Source organism: Solanum tuberosum, unplaced genomic scaffold, assembly GCF_000226075.1.
Source record: "Solanum tuberosum cultivar DM 1-3 516 R44 unplaced genomic scaffold, SolTub_3.0 scf00456, whole genome shotgun sequence".
Classification (NCBI taxonomy): Eukaryota; Viridiplantae; Streptophyta; class Magnoliopsida; order Solanales; family Solanaceae; genus Solanum; species Solanum tuberosum.
Window position 1 is genome coordinate 193,160 of NW_006239384.1, and position 13,207 is coordinate 206,366.

General features: G+C 34.2%; 1 protein-coding gene across 1 annotated transcript; it reads left to right on the plus strand.

Annotated features, from left to right (window-relative positions):
- Window positions 1–530: 530 nt before the first annotated feature.
- On the plus strand, window positions 531–12,870 carry LOC102604820 (benzoate carboxyl methyltransferase-like). Its single transcript, XM_006363791.1, has 5 exons — window positions 531–605; window positions 1,083–1,466; window positions 1,541–1,795; window positions 2,192–2,395; window positions 12,538–12,870. The coding sequence occupies exons 1-5, from the start codon at window positions 531–533 to the stop codon at window positions 12,868–12,870; spliced, it is 1,251 nt and encodes a 416-aa protein (XP_006363853.1).
- The last annotated feature ends 337 nt before the right edge of the window (window positions 12,871–13,207 follow it).

Below are 13,207 nucleotides of genomic sequence, written 5' to 3' on the forward strand. Positions count from 1 at the left end.
GAATTAAATTAAATTATGGCTTATTTCAGTTAAAATTTTGAATGGTGAATTATAAACTCAACGTTCAACATTTATACAAATTGATGTCTTTTTTTAATTTATAATTGGTATACAAGACGCACCTGTTAAACACAAAAAAAGAAAGAGTTACATTAACATGCCATTTGTACAGTAACATTCACCTTCAAATTCGAAACATAAATTGCAATTCATAAACTAATTGAAGATGCATGTGATATATGAAGATGTTTCAAAAAAATGTTTCTTCTGTACGTCTGGTGTCCCATAATTGAATAGATTTGGTAGAAAAATCCCCCAGCCACATAAACAAGACAAGAAGAAACAATACATACATACATACATACAAATGTTAGATGAGTTGCCAACTTTTCAGTTACAAACTAATGGACATCATAAATCCATATCCTTAAACATGGATAAACTAACCAAAAACCAACAATAACAACAACAAAAAAAGACTTATTAATTGGATCATCATCGTAAACGAAAAAGGAAAAAAAAGCAATATAATGGTACTCGAAAAAAGTCTACCAATGACTGCAGGAGATTCAGAATGCAGTTATGCCAATAATTCAATCCTTCAGGTTCAACTTCTTCATGCAAAGCCAAAAAAGTGTATTCATTCAATATTATACAATTATACAATAGAGATCCATCAATCCTTTAATATGTACAAATCTCTATACTTCCTCTGTTATCTACAATTAGCTTTTTAGTGTTTCTTTTCCCTTTAGGTAACTTTTTAATTTCAATTTTCCACATGATAATTTTAAGATCACAACATTAAAAGACATTTTGATATATACAATTCAAAACAACAAGATTTAAAATTTCAATCACTTTCTTAGAGTCGTGCAATAAAAAATTATGTTAATGTTGATCAGGTCGAACTCAATATATATATATTTTTTTAAATAGTTATTTAATATGTCTGAATAATATAATGTACAAATATTAGATTTAGAATGTAGTTAGTGTTATTTAAAGTCGTCCCATAAACTAATAGAAGTAGAGTATAAGCATTTGTATTAGTGAGTGATTTGTATTGTTTGAATTTTCAGAGAAGGGTTATAGTAAAGTCAAAACTTTTATTAGAAGAAAGTGTAAAAAATATGTTGAAGAATGGTATTTTTCCAAAGTGTTTGAGAGTAGCAGATCTGGGTTGTTCTTCAGGAGGAAATACACTTTTATGTATGAGCAATGTGATTGATACAGTTCATAATATGTGCAAAGAGAACAAGTATGAATCACCAGAATTTCAAGTGTATTTGAATGGTCTGCCAGATAATGATTTCAATACTGTCTTCAAATCAATTCCATCATTTCTTGAAAAATATGGGAATTGTTACATAGCAGGAGTTGCTGGTTCTTTTTATCAAAGGCTTTTTCCTACAAACACCTTGAACTTTGTTCATTCTTCTTATAGTCTCCATTGGCTCTCTCAGGTATATATAATCTTTAACGACTATATATATTGTATTTTGTTTCATAATGGTATTACTTACTACTCCATTAATAGGTTCCAAAAGGGTTGGAGTGTAACAAAAAAAGTATACTCATATCAGAATCAAGTCCTCCACTAGTAGTGCAAGCATATTCCAATCAATTCAACAGGGATTTTTCAAGCTTTCTACGCTTTCGTTCTCAAGAAGTAATGAGTGGAGGGCATATGGTCCTTGTGTATGTTGGCAGGAGCAATCCAGATCCAAGAAGCTATGATTCTTGCTGTTTGATGGATTTACTAGCAAACTCACTTCTTCATTTAGCAGCCCAGGTTGTTTATTTATAGGGAGAAGGCACAAGTACCCCTAGACTATGATCGAAATCTCAGAGACACACTTTAACTAAACTAATGTCCTATTACCCCTGAACTCATTGTATATATAATGTTGTACACCTTTTGGCTTATGTGGCACATCCCGTTACTCCACACAGTTGAGGCTTGTGGGATACATTTGAATGCCACGTAAGCTAAAAAGGTGTACAAAATTACAAAAAAAATGAGTTCATGTGGGTAATAAGACCTTAGTTTAGTTAAGGTGTCTCTTTGGAATTTGGGTCATAGTCTAGGAAAATACTTCTACCTTTGCCCTTTATATATATATATATATATTTCTCACCCTAGCTCCTCACTCAACTAACAAATTTTTTTTTGTTTAAATGGAAGCAGGGCAAGATCAAAGAGGATAAAATTGATTCATTTAACATTCCTTCTTATGCACCATATCAAGAAGAGATAAAGAAGATCGTACAAATGGAAGGATCATTTAGTCTTGAAAAACTTGAAACATTTGAGACTGATATGACTGCCATTGACAAACCTTTTGAGGATATTGCCAACTTAGTAGTTAAGACTATAAGAGCTGTTACTGAGGTTTTGTTGGCTTCTCATTTTGGAAACTCCATAATTCATCATTTATTCGACATATATATAAACGATGTCACACAATATCTATCCATGGGCAATACCATCAAGTTCTTCAATATTTGTTTATGTTTAAGGAAAAAATAAATGATAGGCAAGTTGCTAGCATGTACTCAATGAAATAGTTAAAAATAGTGCACGCCCCAACACCATAATAATTAACATGAATGTGTATGTATGAGATGTTGTTTAATTACATGTAACATTAATCCTATAAATATTAAATATTACTTTTTCTATTTTAATTTGTTTATCTTATAACTTATTTGACCAAATTTTTAAAAATAAACTTGTTTTGAAAAGTATCTTTTGTATTTTACAAGTAAAATTATTTTATCTAGCATCAGGAATTTCAGGGGTAGAAAATCATACTTATACTTGCTAGTCCCCTACTTTGGTAGACCCTCTAAACACAACCTCTTGGACTATCATCTTAACCACCTTACGGGGCATTTATTTTATTTTTTTTGGTTTTACACACAACTTTCCCTCTCAATCTAATATAGTACACACATGCAGCATGTTGGTAATTTTAAGAATAAAACTATATCTGAAAACAGAGAAATAGTATAGCAATAGAAGAACATTTTCATTGATGTCTACCAATGATATTTTTAAAAGTCGGAATAAAACAAAAATAGTTGAATATACGATACTACCAAATTTACTAAATTAACTCTTAAAAGTAGGAATAAATGGCTAACAACAAATTGATTAAGTTTTATTCAAAACTAAAATAGTAAAATAATATTACTATAGTTCTAAAGCAAATTTCTAAACTCTTTGTGTTTTGAAAACTATAAACTCCAATTTTTGTATGAGAAGCTCAAACTTGCTGACCGGTAAAGTCTTAGTGAATATATTAGCCAATTGTTCTTCCATCTTGTGGTATTAAAGAGTTATAGTTTCATCCTTTTGCATTTCTCTTAAGAAGAAAAACTTGATGTTAAAGTGCTTAGTTTCTTCATGAAACACAACATTGTGAGAAATAGCTTTTATTGTTTGGTTGTCTGCGAACACTTCAATGCTTCCTGTCAGTTCCATATGCAAATCAATCAATTTTTCGTTCAGTCACAAAGCTATTTATTGTTGTTGTAGCTGCCACTTACTCAACTTCGACTGTAGATTAAGCCACAATATATATATTGTTTCTTATAATTTCATGTGAAAATTCTAGAACGAAGACTAAAATAGTACCCTGGAGTATTCTACGAATCATCCATGAAATCTCTTCAATTATTATTACCATACCCAAAAAGCATCACATGTTAATTTTTCTGAAACTTGACTTCATAAGTGATGGTTCCTTTGATGTATCGATCGATTCTTTTATTTATTTGTAAATGTATTGACTCGGATAATGCATAAATCTTGATAGAACGCTTACAACATACAAGTGTTTGTTACGATACATCAAACATCCAATGAAACTTAAGAAATATGTGTCCTCCACTTTTTTGGCTCCATCATCTTTGCTTAATTTCTCTTTTTGATTCACGGGATTATTCATTTATTTGCAAGTTTACATTTTGATTTTTTTCGAGAATTTATTTGCCTACTTTTCTGGCAAATGAAATACTCATCTTTTTCTTGTATGATCTCCATTCCAAGGAAATAAGTCATCATATCAAGATCAGACATTTCAAAGCTTGCACCATATTTTTCTTGAACTCATCAACAAGCTTTGCACTGCTCTTTGTTATAAAAAGGTCATCCATATAAAGAGAAATAATAAGAACCTCATTGCTATTGTATTTAACATACAATGTGAATTCTAGAAGACTTTTTTTTTAAAAAATCGAGGCCAAACTGTCACGACCCAAAAATGGACGTGATGACAATTGTCTATTCCCACCAAGACAAGTCAACCTCAACCTAAACTAAAAGAAAGAAATGCGGAAAACAGTAAAAACAAGAACAAGATAAAGTGGAAAACTTATTCTTCTATGAAAACCCCTAAAATTTGGTTGTCATCTGTACAAGCCACTATATACATAAGTGCGGAATTAAGAAATAAATACAAGTCTCAATCTTTGTTTCTCAAATAGAACAAAGTGTAAGAAAAGGAAAAAGAGGGTCCACCAAATGCAAACAACTACCTCTTCAAGTCCTTGACAAGCCTCAAGATCAAGAGAAGAAGAAAGAGATCAAACAGGTCTGGGCTCGGAACATACACAGGTGTAGAACCAAGGGGTGGGTACCAACAACAAGGTACCAGTAAGCAACCTACTAAATAAAGCAACTAGCTAAAATATGAATATCCTTGACTCTCCAACCGAACCTCCTCAAATTACAACCTGCACAAAAATAAGCTCAACCTACCAATTCTACAATATACGACTCACAAGACCCAATATTCACAATCTAATAGCCACAATTCAACAATCAAATAAATCAATCTCAAAGTCAAGTAGTTCAATCACACACAACAAGTATGTCAATTACAATTAACAACCAAGTCATGCATAAACATCATATACATCAAGTCACAATAGTCAACCTCTCACCGGAACGATTTCCCATTGGCTTGATAACCCTTTACGAAAATGACCTAGGCATAATAACACTTGCCGGAAAAGACCTCGACCTCATAGACACTCGCCGAAATGGCTCTGGCCTAATAACGAACTCAGCATAATAGTACTTGCCAGTAAGGACCTCGCCATCATAATCATCACATGCCTCATCACGGTGTTCAATGATCAATGCACACAATTAAGCAATATTACACTATATAGAAGAGACAATAAATTACACAATTCAAGTCCACATTCATGGTTTCAAGCATTTCATCAATCAATTAATAAGGGCACACTAAGGCAATTTACATCATCATGTTCATCACATAGCCTTTTTTCATTTCAACCCCTTTTATTCATTTAGATGTATCAAGTGTACAATTAAACCCTTCATCTCATCCCTATTACTCTTAATACACAAGCAACAAAGAAGCATACGAATTCAACTAGAATACAAGATTTAGGAAGCCACTTGCCATAAATCAGTCAACAATCACTCCAAGAGTTGAGCCTTCCCCTTCCAAATCACTTCCAAAGCCAAACAATCTAAAATAATCAAGTGTTCACAATCAGCCATCGGAAAAAACACTTCCCACATCAATTATGTAAAGAAATGAGTCAATCAACTCAAAAACTCACTATCAAAATGGAGATTTGAATCCGGAAAATAATACTTGAAAATGATGTTTAAGGCTTTAGGAAATAATTAGAGAAAATCATTTCCAAAAAAGGATCAAAACCACTTCAAAATCATCATTTTACTAAATTCTTGGGTTCTTGAAAAACCTTACCATTAACTCACAAAAATCCCACAATTTAATGTTAAAACTCATAATTAATCAATGAAAAATGAAGATTTAGGGTAAAAAAATTTACCCAACTGATCTAGCACATATCCTTTCAAAATTCGCCACCAAGGGTTCCCAAGTTCAAAAATAGTGAAATGAGACTTAAACCCTAGAATTTTCAGACCAAAACCCTCTTAGGTATCACACAAGCGACCAGGGGTTCGCTTAAGAGAACCATGCTAAAAACTCGGGTGTCTCTTAAGCGAAGGTCGCTTATGCAACAGGCTCATTGCTTTAAGCGAAGGTCAGTTAAAAAGCTAGCCTTTGCAAAAGTGAAACCTGCAAACACCAACAACTTCAACCAATTTCTAAAACATCGAAAGGACCTAGGACACTCGAGATTCGTTTGAAACCACATACACACAAATCACATATGCAAATCGATTATACTCGATGCTACAGACTCGATGGAACAGTCAAAATATGAATATGAGGTCACCTAGACCCGACATTTGTGAATATTACAAGAAACTAACTCAACACCTAAAAAGGTTAAAATAAGCTCGGGACCTCTCAAAAATCAACCAAGACCTTACCTAGTTGTAAAATCATTTCCCAAATCAAAAGGAACTCTTGGAATTCCAATTCGAGCATTCGAACCCCGAATATTGACCAAAGTCAACCCAAAAATTAAATTTCCACAGATTTACAACTCAGGACCTCAAATCCTCAAAAAGACTCAAAATATCATACCAACAACTCTCACTACTCAGATTCCACATTCCGGGACTAATGAAATCGATGGAATTTCATTCTGACACTCAACTCCAAAAGACCCCAAAAACCACTTCGTTAACAACTTGGCCTTTAAACTCAGTAACTTACTAATTTTTCAAATTTTAACTCAAAGTTCAAAGACACCTTTTCAAACTCAAACATAAAATACTCAGAGTCGATATAAAAAGGGGCAAAATGGTAAATTTATGAAAATTTTCAAAAGTGACCGGCTGGATCATTACACAAACAAACAATTATCTATTCAACTAGATCAAGCTCTTGATGTCTGTTTTAGTCCATAAGGATCTTTATGAAGTAGATAGACTTTCTCTTCTTTTTCCTCTATAACAAACCTTCAAGTTTCTCAACATAAACATCTTGTTCAAAAATTCCATTAAGAAATGTTGATTTGATATCCATCTTATGCACTTTCTAGCCACATTTTTGCATTAAACAGTAAGAAGCAATCTAATTGTGTACATCCTAGCAATTGGAGCAAAACTGTTAGAATAATCAATACCCAAAATTTGAATGAAACTCCTAACTACTAGCTTTGCTTTATGCTTGTTGATTAAACAATCATCATTTATCTTGGTTTGAAATACCCACTTTACCCCAATTACCTTTTCATCTTGAGGTTTGTCGCACGGGTCTCCGCCCGCTTCCTTCGTATAGTAAGCATGACTTTCTTTTTTTTTTTTGATTCTCTGCTTCCCCCCAATCCAAAATTTTCAGGTGAAAAGAAGATAGATGACTGAGAGTCACGGGATTTTGAAAGCGCCGCTTCTAGCCTTTCAGCTTCTTCAAAGAGATGACGGATACATAGCGGTTACCACTTGTAACAAGCTACTACGTATTATACCCAAGAAATGTTGATTTGATATCCATCTTATGCACTTTCTAGCCACATTTTGCACTAAACAGTAAGAAGCAATCTAATTGTGTACATCCTAGCAATTGGAGCAAAATTGTTAGAATAATCAATACCCAAAATTTGAATGTAACTCTTAACTACCAGCTTTGCTTTATGCTTGTTGATTAAACAATCATCATTTATCTTGGTTTGAAATACCCACTTTACCCCAATTACCTTTTCATCTTGAAGTTTGTCGACAAGCTACTACGTATTATATTTTTCCTATCATAAACACCAACTCCTTATCGCATTTTTCACTTGGGGTCCTTAGGATAATCTCCAGGGTTAGCAGGTTCACGTGTTGCAATATCGCATCTCTGATATATGCCAGAGAGCAATCGTGTTCCCCTAATCAATGGATCATACTAATATTGATGGAGAAAGGTTGTTAGATTTTATTTCCCTAGAGAAGTAGTTTGGGAATGGAAGGGTACTAAAGTTGCACCAAAAAGTAGGTTTGTATTTTCTTCTAAATAACCACACAAGTATACGTGGTCGCAATAATAATAGAATGGCTCTTTCAGAACCGTATTGTCAAACCCAAGGGACTTAAGATCAATTTATATCTATTCAACTAATTCTACAAATCAAAGAAAGTGTTCTCAAGAAACTTGTTTTTTCTATACTATGTTTGCAAATAATTAAAACTTTGAAAGTAACTAACAATGACAACTTCAATTTCGATGTTTTGAATAATAAAGGAAAAATTCAAGGGCTGTAGCATACTTAAGACTTCATGTATCACATCTTTCTCATGAATTAATTACGGTTATTAAATTACTGATTTATAGGTTGATGTTATGATCATGATCTCTCGACCTCTAACCGCCTACACTGGTTGACGGTCTAACTACATCATTGACCAGGAATAAACAGACTCAACTGGTGAGCACTTATATTTCATCCTGTTTCGTAACCAATCACGGTGTTTGTTCGGTTGTCAATCCTAATTATGAATCTAAACAAGTGGTAGGCAAGAAAGACTGCACACATTGTATTCTCTATTCTATCTACATATTCGTGTCTCGAGTTCAAGCATAGACAATATATTTATCTCAATGGTGGTCAATCAAGAAATACTAAACAAGAATTCAAGAGTAATTTATGTGATAACCAAATTAATCCATAGAAATCAATGTTCAACGATCACCCATGGATACAACCCCGGAAAAAAATAATTTAGCCACTCATAATAATCAAAATCACAAATAAGATTGTTTTAATGCAATTCAAGACTAAAAAAAAGTAGAAGATTGAAACCAAAGATGAGTTATTTATCCCTTAGCTTACTCTTATACGTGAAAAAGAAGAAATAACCTTACAAAATTACCTTAGGTTCCTATTTATAGAGTTTATGGAACTAATCCCTACTCCTAACTAGATTTGGAATCCTCAAAAGTCTAGAAATTTGTTCGAAAAATCTGAGGTAGGGCACAACAGATGTACAAAAAAGGACCTGGGTACACCAGGAAGTTGTTAGCCTTCGGATTTTGATTAATAACAATAAGTTCACCTTCAAATGTAGGAATAGACGAATACCAATGCAACACTACAATCAGGATCAAATCAAATGATAATAGATGGCAAGGATTGGATATTCAAATTACACTCCAATCAAATTCCCACTGATTGATGCATCTCTAGAGATCAAGAAATATTGACAAGGATAAAATCAGATTTTGCAAGATCACCAGATTCCCTCTGATTGTCAAATCTCCAGAAATCAATGAATATTGACAAGGATAAAATTGGATCTCCAAACATCAAGGAAGGCAGCCGCAAAGACCTAAGGAATCTAGGAATGAAGACTCCTCACAAAAGAAGTAATGACATTATGAACATATCTGATATGGACATGATTACAATCCTATTAAAATCAGCCTCAATCAAGGAATTCCTACTGACACGACCCAGGGATACCCCCTAGATGTAACATGGCATATAGGACCCCGAGAGACCCCATACAAGCTACTTAGCATTTATAACATAAGAAATAGAAAAATAAGAGTAAAACAACATTTCGAGTCGAATAGTTTTATAAAAGAAAAGCGAAAGTCAAAAACACTTGTTCCAATATAACCATCTAGTACAATAGAATGAAATTGGGCCTAGCCCATACATCATATCCAAACTGAAATATAATGAGGAAGCTAGAACAATGAAAATCCATCCTCGAAGCATAAGGACTCACCAAAGCTCGAGAATCTCGAAATCAACCATTAGCCATAAAACTAAGAAACCTGACTATCGGACCCTACATTTGGGGAAATGTAGGCAAGAGTATGCATTAATACAAAACAATGTACCAAGATAGCTATGCATAAAACATTTAGATCATGCTAAAAAGGGATATTTCATTTCATGACATGCAATTGACCAAGCTAAAACATTATATAAGAGATTAGAAAACATAAGTCATAAAACCCTGGTCAATGCAAGCTAACATCATTTAAAGCCTTTGAACACATATGCGATACTTCTTGAAGTAACCTTAGTTCATTAATAATGTGGGGGATTAGCCTTAACCAACATAAAACCATGTGAGCTATAACATGATCCCCCGGTTCTACCACATCGAAAAGGGTTGTCCTCTTGCCAAGTTAAGGATCATAAACTTCTAGTTTAGGTGGATCCACTAGATAATCTCTATCTAGACAATCAACCTATGGGGGCACATAGGTAAGGGATAAGAGATTTCTACTAGAAATCCGGCCTCTACTAACGGGAGAGCTTCCATCTCAATATCTTCTCGGTGCTAAGCATAAATTCCATGGAATAGTAATTTCTTACTTGTTCTTATTATCCATGGGAGGACACGTCATCTAGCCAATCCAGGATAAGTCATAATCCATGGAAAGGTATCTTTCAATAACCAATCCAAGCTAAGTTTTATTAGGATAGCTCTTAATCTTGGATTCAATTAGGTGAGAAAACCTTTCAATCTTAGAATCCTTATCATGTGAGAAAACCTTTCAGATCATGCTTTTATGTGTATATGAGAAAATCCTTTCAATAACACATCATAATCATCATCATTGATACTTTACTCTCAAAGCATCCTTAAAACATTTGCATAGATTTCATAAGAACATGCATAATTCCATAAATTACCTTTCAAGGTTCAAAATCCACTTTCAATCATCAACTTGTAGAAACATGGGTTAGATATAGATTTCATCATAAATTCATGCAATTATATTAATACATGCTTAATTTCATAAAACTCTTCCTTCAAAATTAAAATCCCACATCATATGATCATAACTTGAAAAACATGGGGATTACATGGGTTCATGGGGAAATCATCATAAAATCATAGTATTTCATCAATTTATGTATAATAGATCATAATTCAATCATTTAAATTAATAATGAAAAGAAACCATGACAATTGAAGAAAACCCTAACTCAATTGGGGATTTCTAACTTTGAAATAGAAAAATTTGGGATCTCCATGAATGGAATGAATTCATGGATGAAAACTATCATACCTTGAATCCAATTGCTAATCTTCAATGGAGGAATTGAGACTTGAATGGAAACCCTAGGTTGAATCCTTCTTCTTAAAGCTTTCTAGAGAGATAATTATTTGAGAAAGTTCTTCTTTTTGGTGAATTGATAGAATGATTTCTATTGAGAAATTTAGGGGTTAAAATACTTAATATATGATTCTTAGTGAAGGGTAAAACGACGTAGTATAAGAGTAAATTAATTAGGAAAAGACCCAACTACCCCTGAAACTTAACTCCCAGCCATGACCCACGGCCAATGCCGACGGACCGTGGTTCCACCAATGGTCCGTTGGTCCGGCCGTGGTTCTGATCCCTTCTAGGCAGTGCTAGGGTGATCAACCACGGACCACACCTACGGTCCATGGTCCCATCCACGGGCCGTGGGTGGCCAACGTGGGTTGACACCTACAACTGCTAAAAATGGGTAATTCACCTTTTTTCAAATCCAGGGTATTACACCTACAAATCCTTGATTGAATGAAAATCCCTTGGGTTTTCCTAAAGAAGAGCAAAGGATCCTCACCTATATAAGCCTACCTTAATCTCATCGAAGATCACTGATTGATTAACATTTCAAACACACCTCATCCAATTATAGGTGCAAACGGTCGTTAGTCAGTATAAAACCCAACAAACAGTTGGGGTTGAACCCACAGGGAGAGGTACGTGTTCAAATTCAAGTATGGAGTACAAACGTGGTCTAATTAGTTATAGGAATAGAAATTATCGAAAAAGACATATCAACAAGTCTAAAGGGGGTGACACAAATGTCAGATGAGGGGTTTTGATTTGCAATTATCAGCTACAACACAACCAAACGCTACGGGAATAACAATATAGAGAGGAATTCTCGGGATGTGATCGATTATAGGCAAATTTGGTTATATGGGTAATTGAAACTACTAATAAATAGCTAAATATCATTGGGTAGGCTAGACTATGAGGGAAATAGCTTTCTCTCGAACAACTATCTCGAATCAAGTGATTTCTTTCGAATATCAACAAACATAGCAAATAAGAACAACCCACACCTTAATTCATCTACTCTCTCGAGCTAGATGGGCAGCATTGGGTTTAGGATTCACTCTCTCAAGCTGAACCCATATCAACCTAATACCTGCAAACCATTAATCAAAAGCTTTGGTTCCAAAACCTCTCTCTCGAGCAAGCCAAGAACACACAATTAGAACTGCATTTGCAACTACAATTCTTAGATTAAAACACAACTATCAATTAAAACCCACTTCAATCAAGCATTTAAATCAGTAATTAACAATACTCATAAGCTAATTTAACCCATAATCACATGATCACACCCCAAGAATTGGGGTTTTAGCCAAACATCATAAAAAGGAAAAAAAATTACCAACTCGATTAGCCATCAACTGGGTAATAGTCTCCAAACCTTTACAATGTTCCAAAATCATTAAGTTCAAAAACCCAAGTCGAAATCCTCAAGAATTCTACAATAAGCACTCAAAAACTTAGAGAAAACTCTAACTCTAGAATGGGAACTGTAATATCTGGGTCAGCACTCGGTGTGAACTCCTAAAAATTCCTTTTAAAAATCCATTTATAGTTTTCAGCTTTTTGGCTCAATAGTCTACTCGGCGGGATAAGTCGTGCTTCACCTAGTGGTTCAGCGATCCTCCGTTTGGTCACTTTCATCGCCATTTTGCATTGGTTCTCAACATCACAAATTCTGAAACTTTGGGCGATCCCTTGTGTTACGCGGACTCGATTGGCGATTCACCGAATGTTCATTTCTGTCGCTGATTTGGTTTCTTTTCCCTGGCACACTGGAACATTAAGCGAGATGAAGAGCCACTCGGCGGTTCGCCAAGTGGTCTTCGCGATCTCCAGGATCTCCTTTTCTCCACTGCTTCAGCTTGTTTTGCTCCTTTTTACCTAGTAGCGTCCTTGCCTTCTCCTTAGCTCATATACCTAAAAATCAATTCTTTAACATCAGTTTATAGCATAAATTAGGCATTTGAGGACACTAAAACTATCAAAACAAAGCCCTAAATGAGCCCAAATCTTGGACTCATCAACACCCCTAACTTAAACTTTTGTTTGTCCTCAAGTAAAACTCATAATCAATAGTTCAATAAGGATGTCTCAAATAGTGCTGCATAAGACTCAACATGAATGCACACAAAGGTTCGAACTACACAAACAATGCTCAATTGTGCACTCAAAGATTCAAATTGTGACTCACCGCTATAAAGGATACTCAAGTTCACAATACT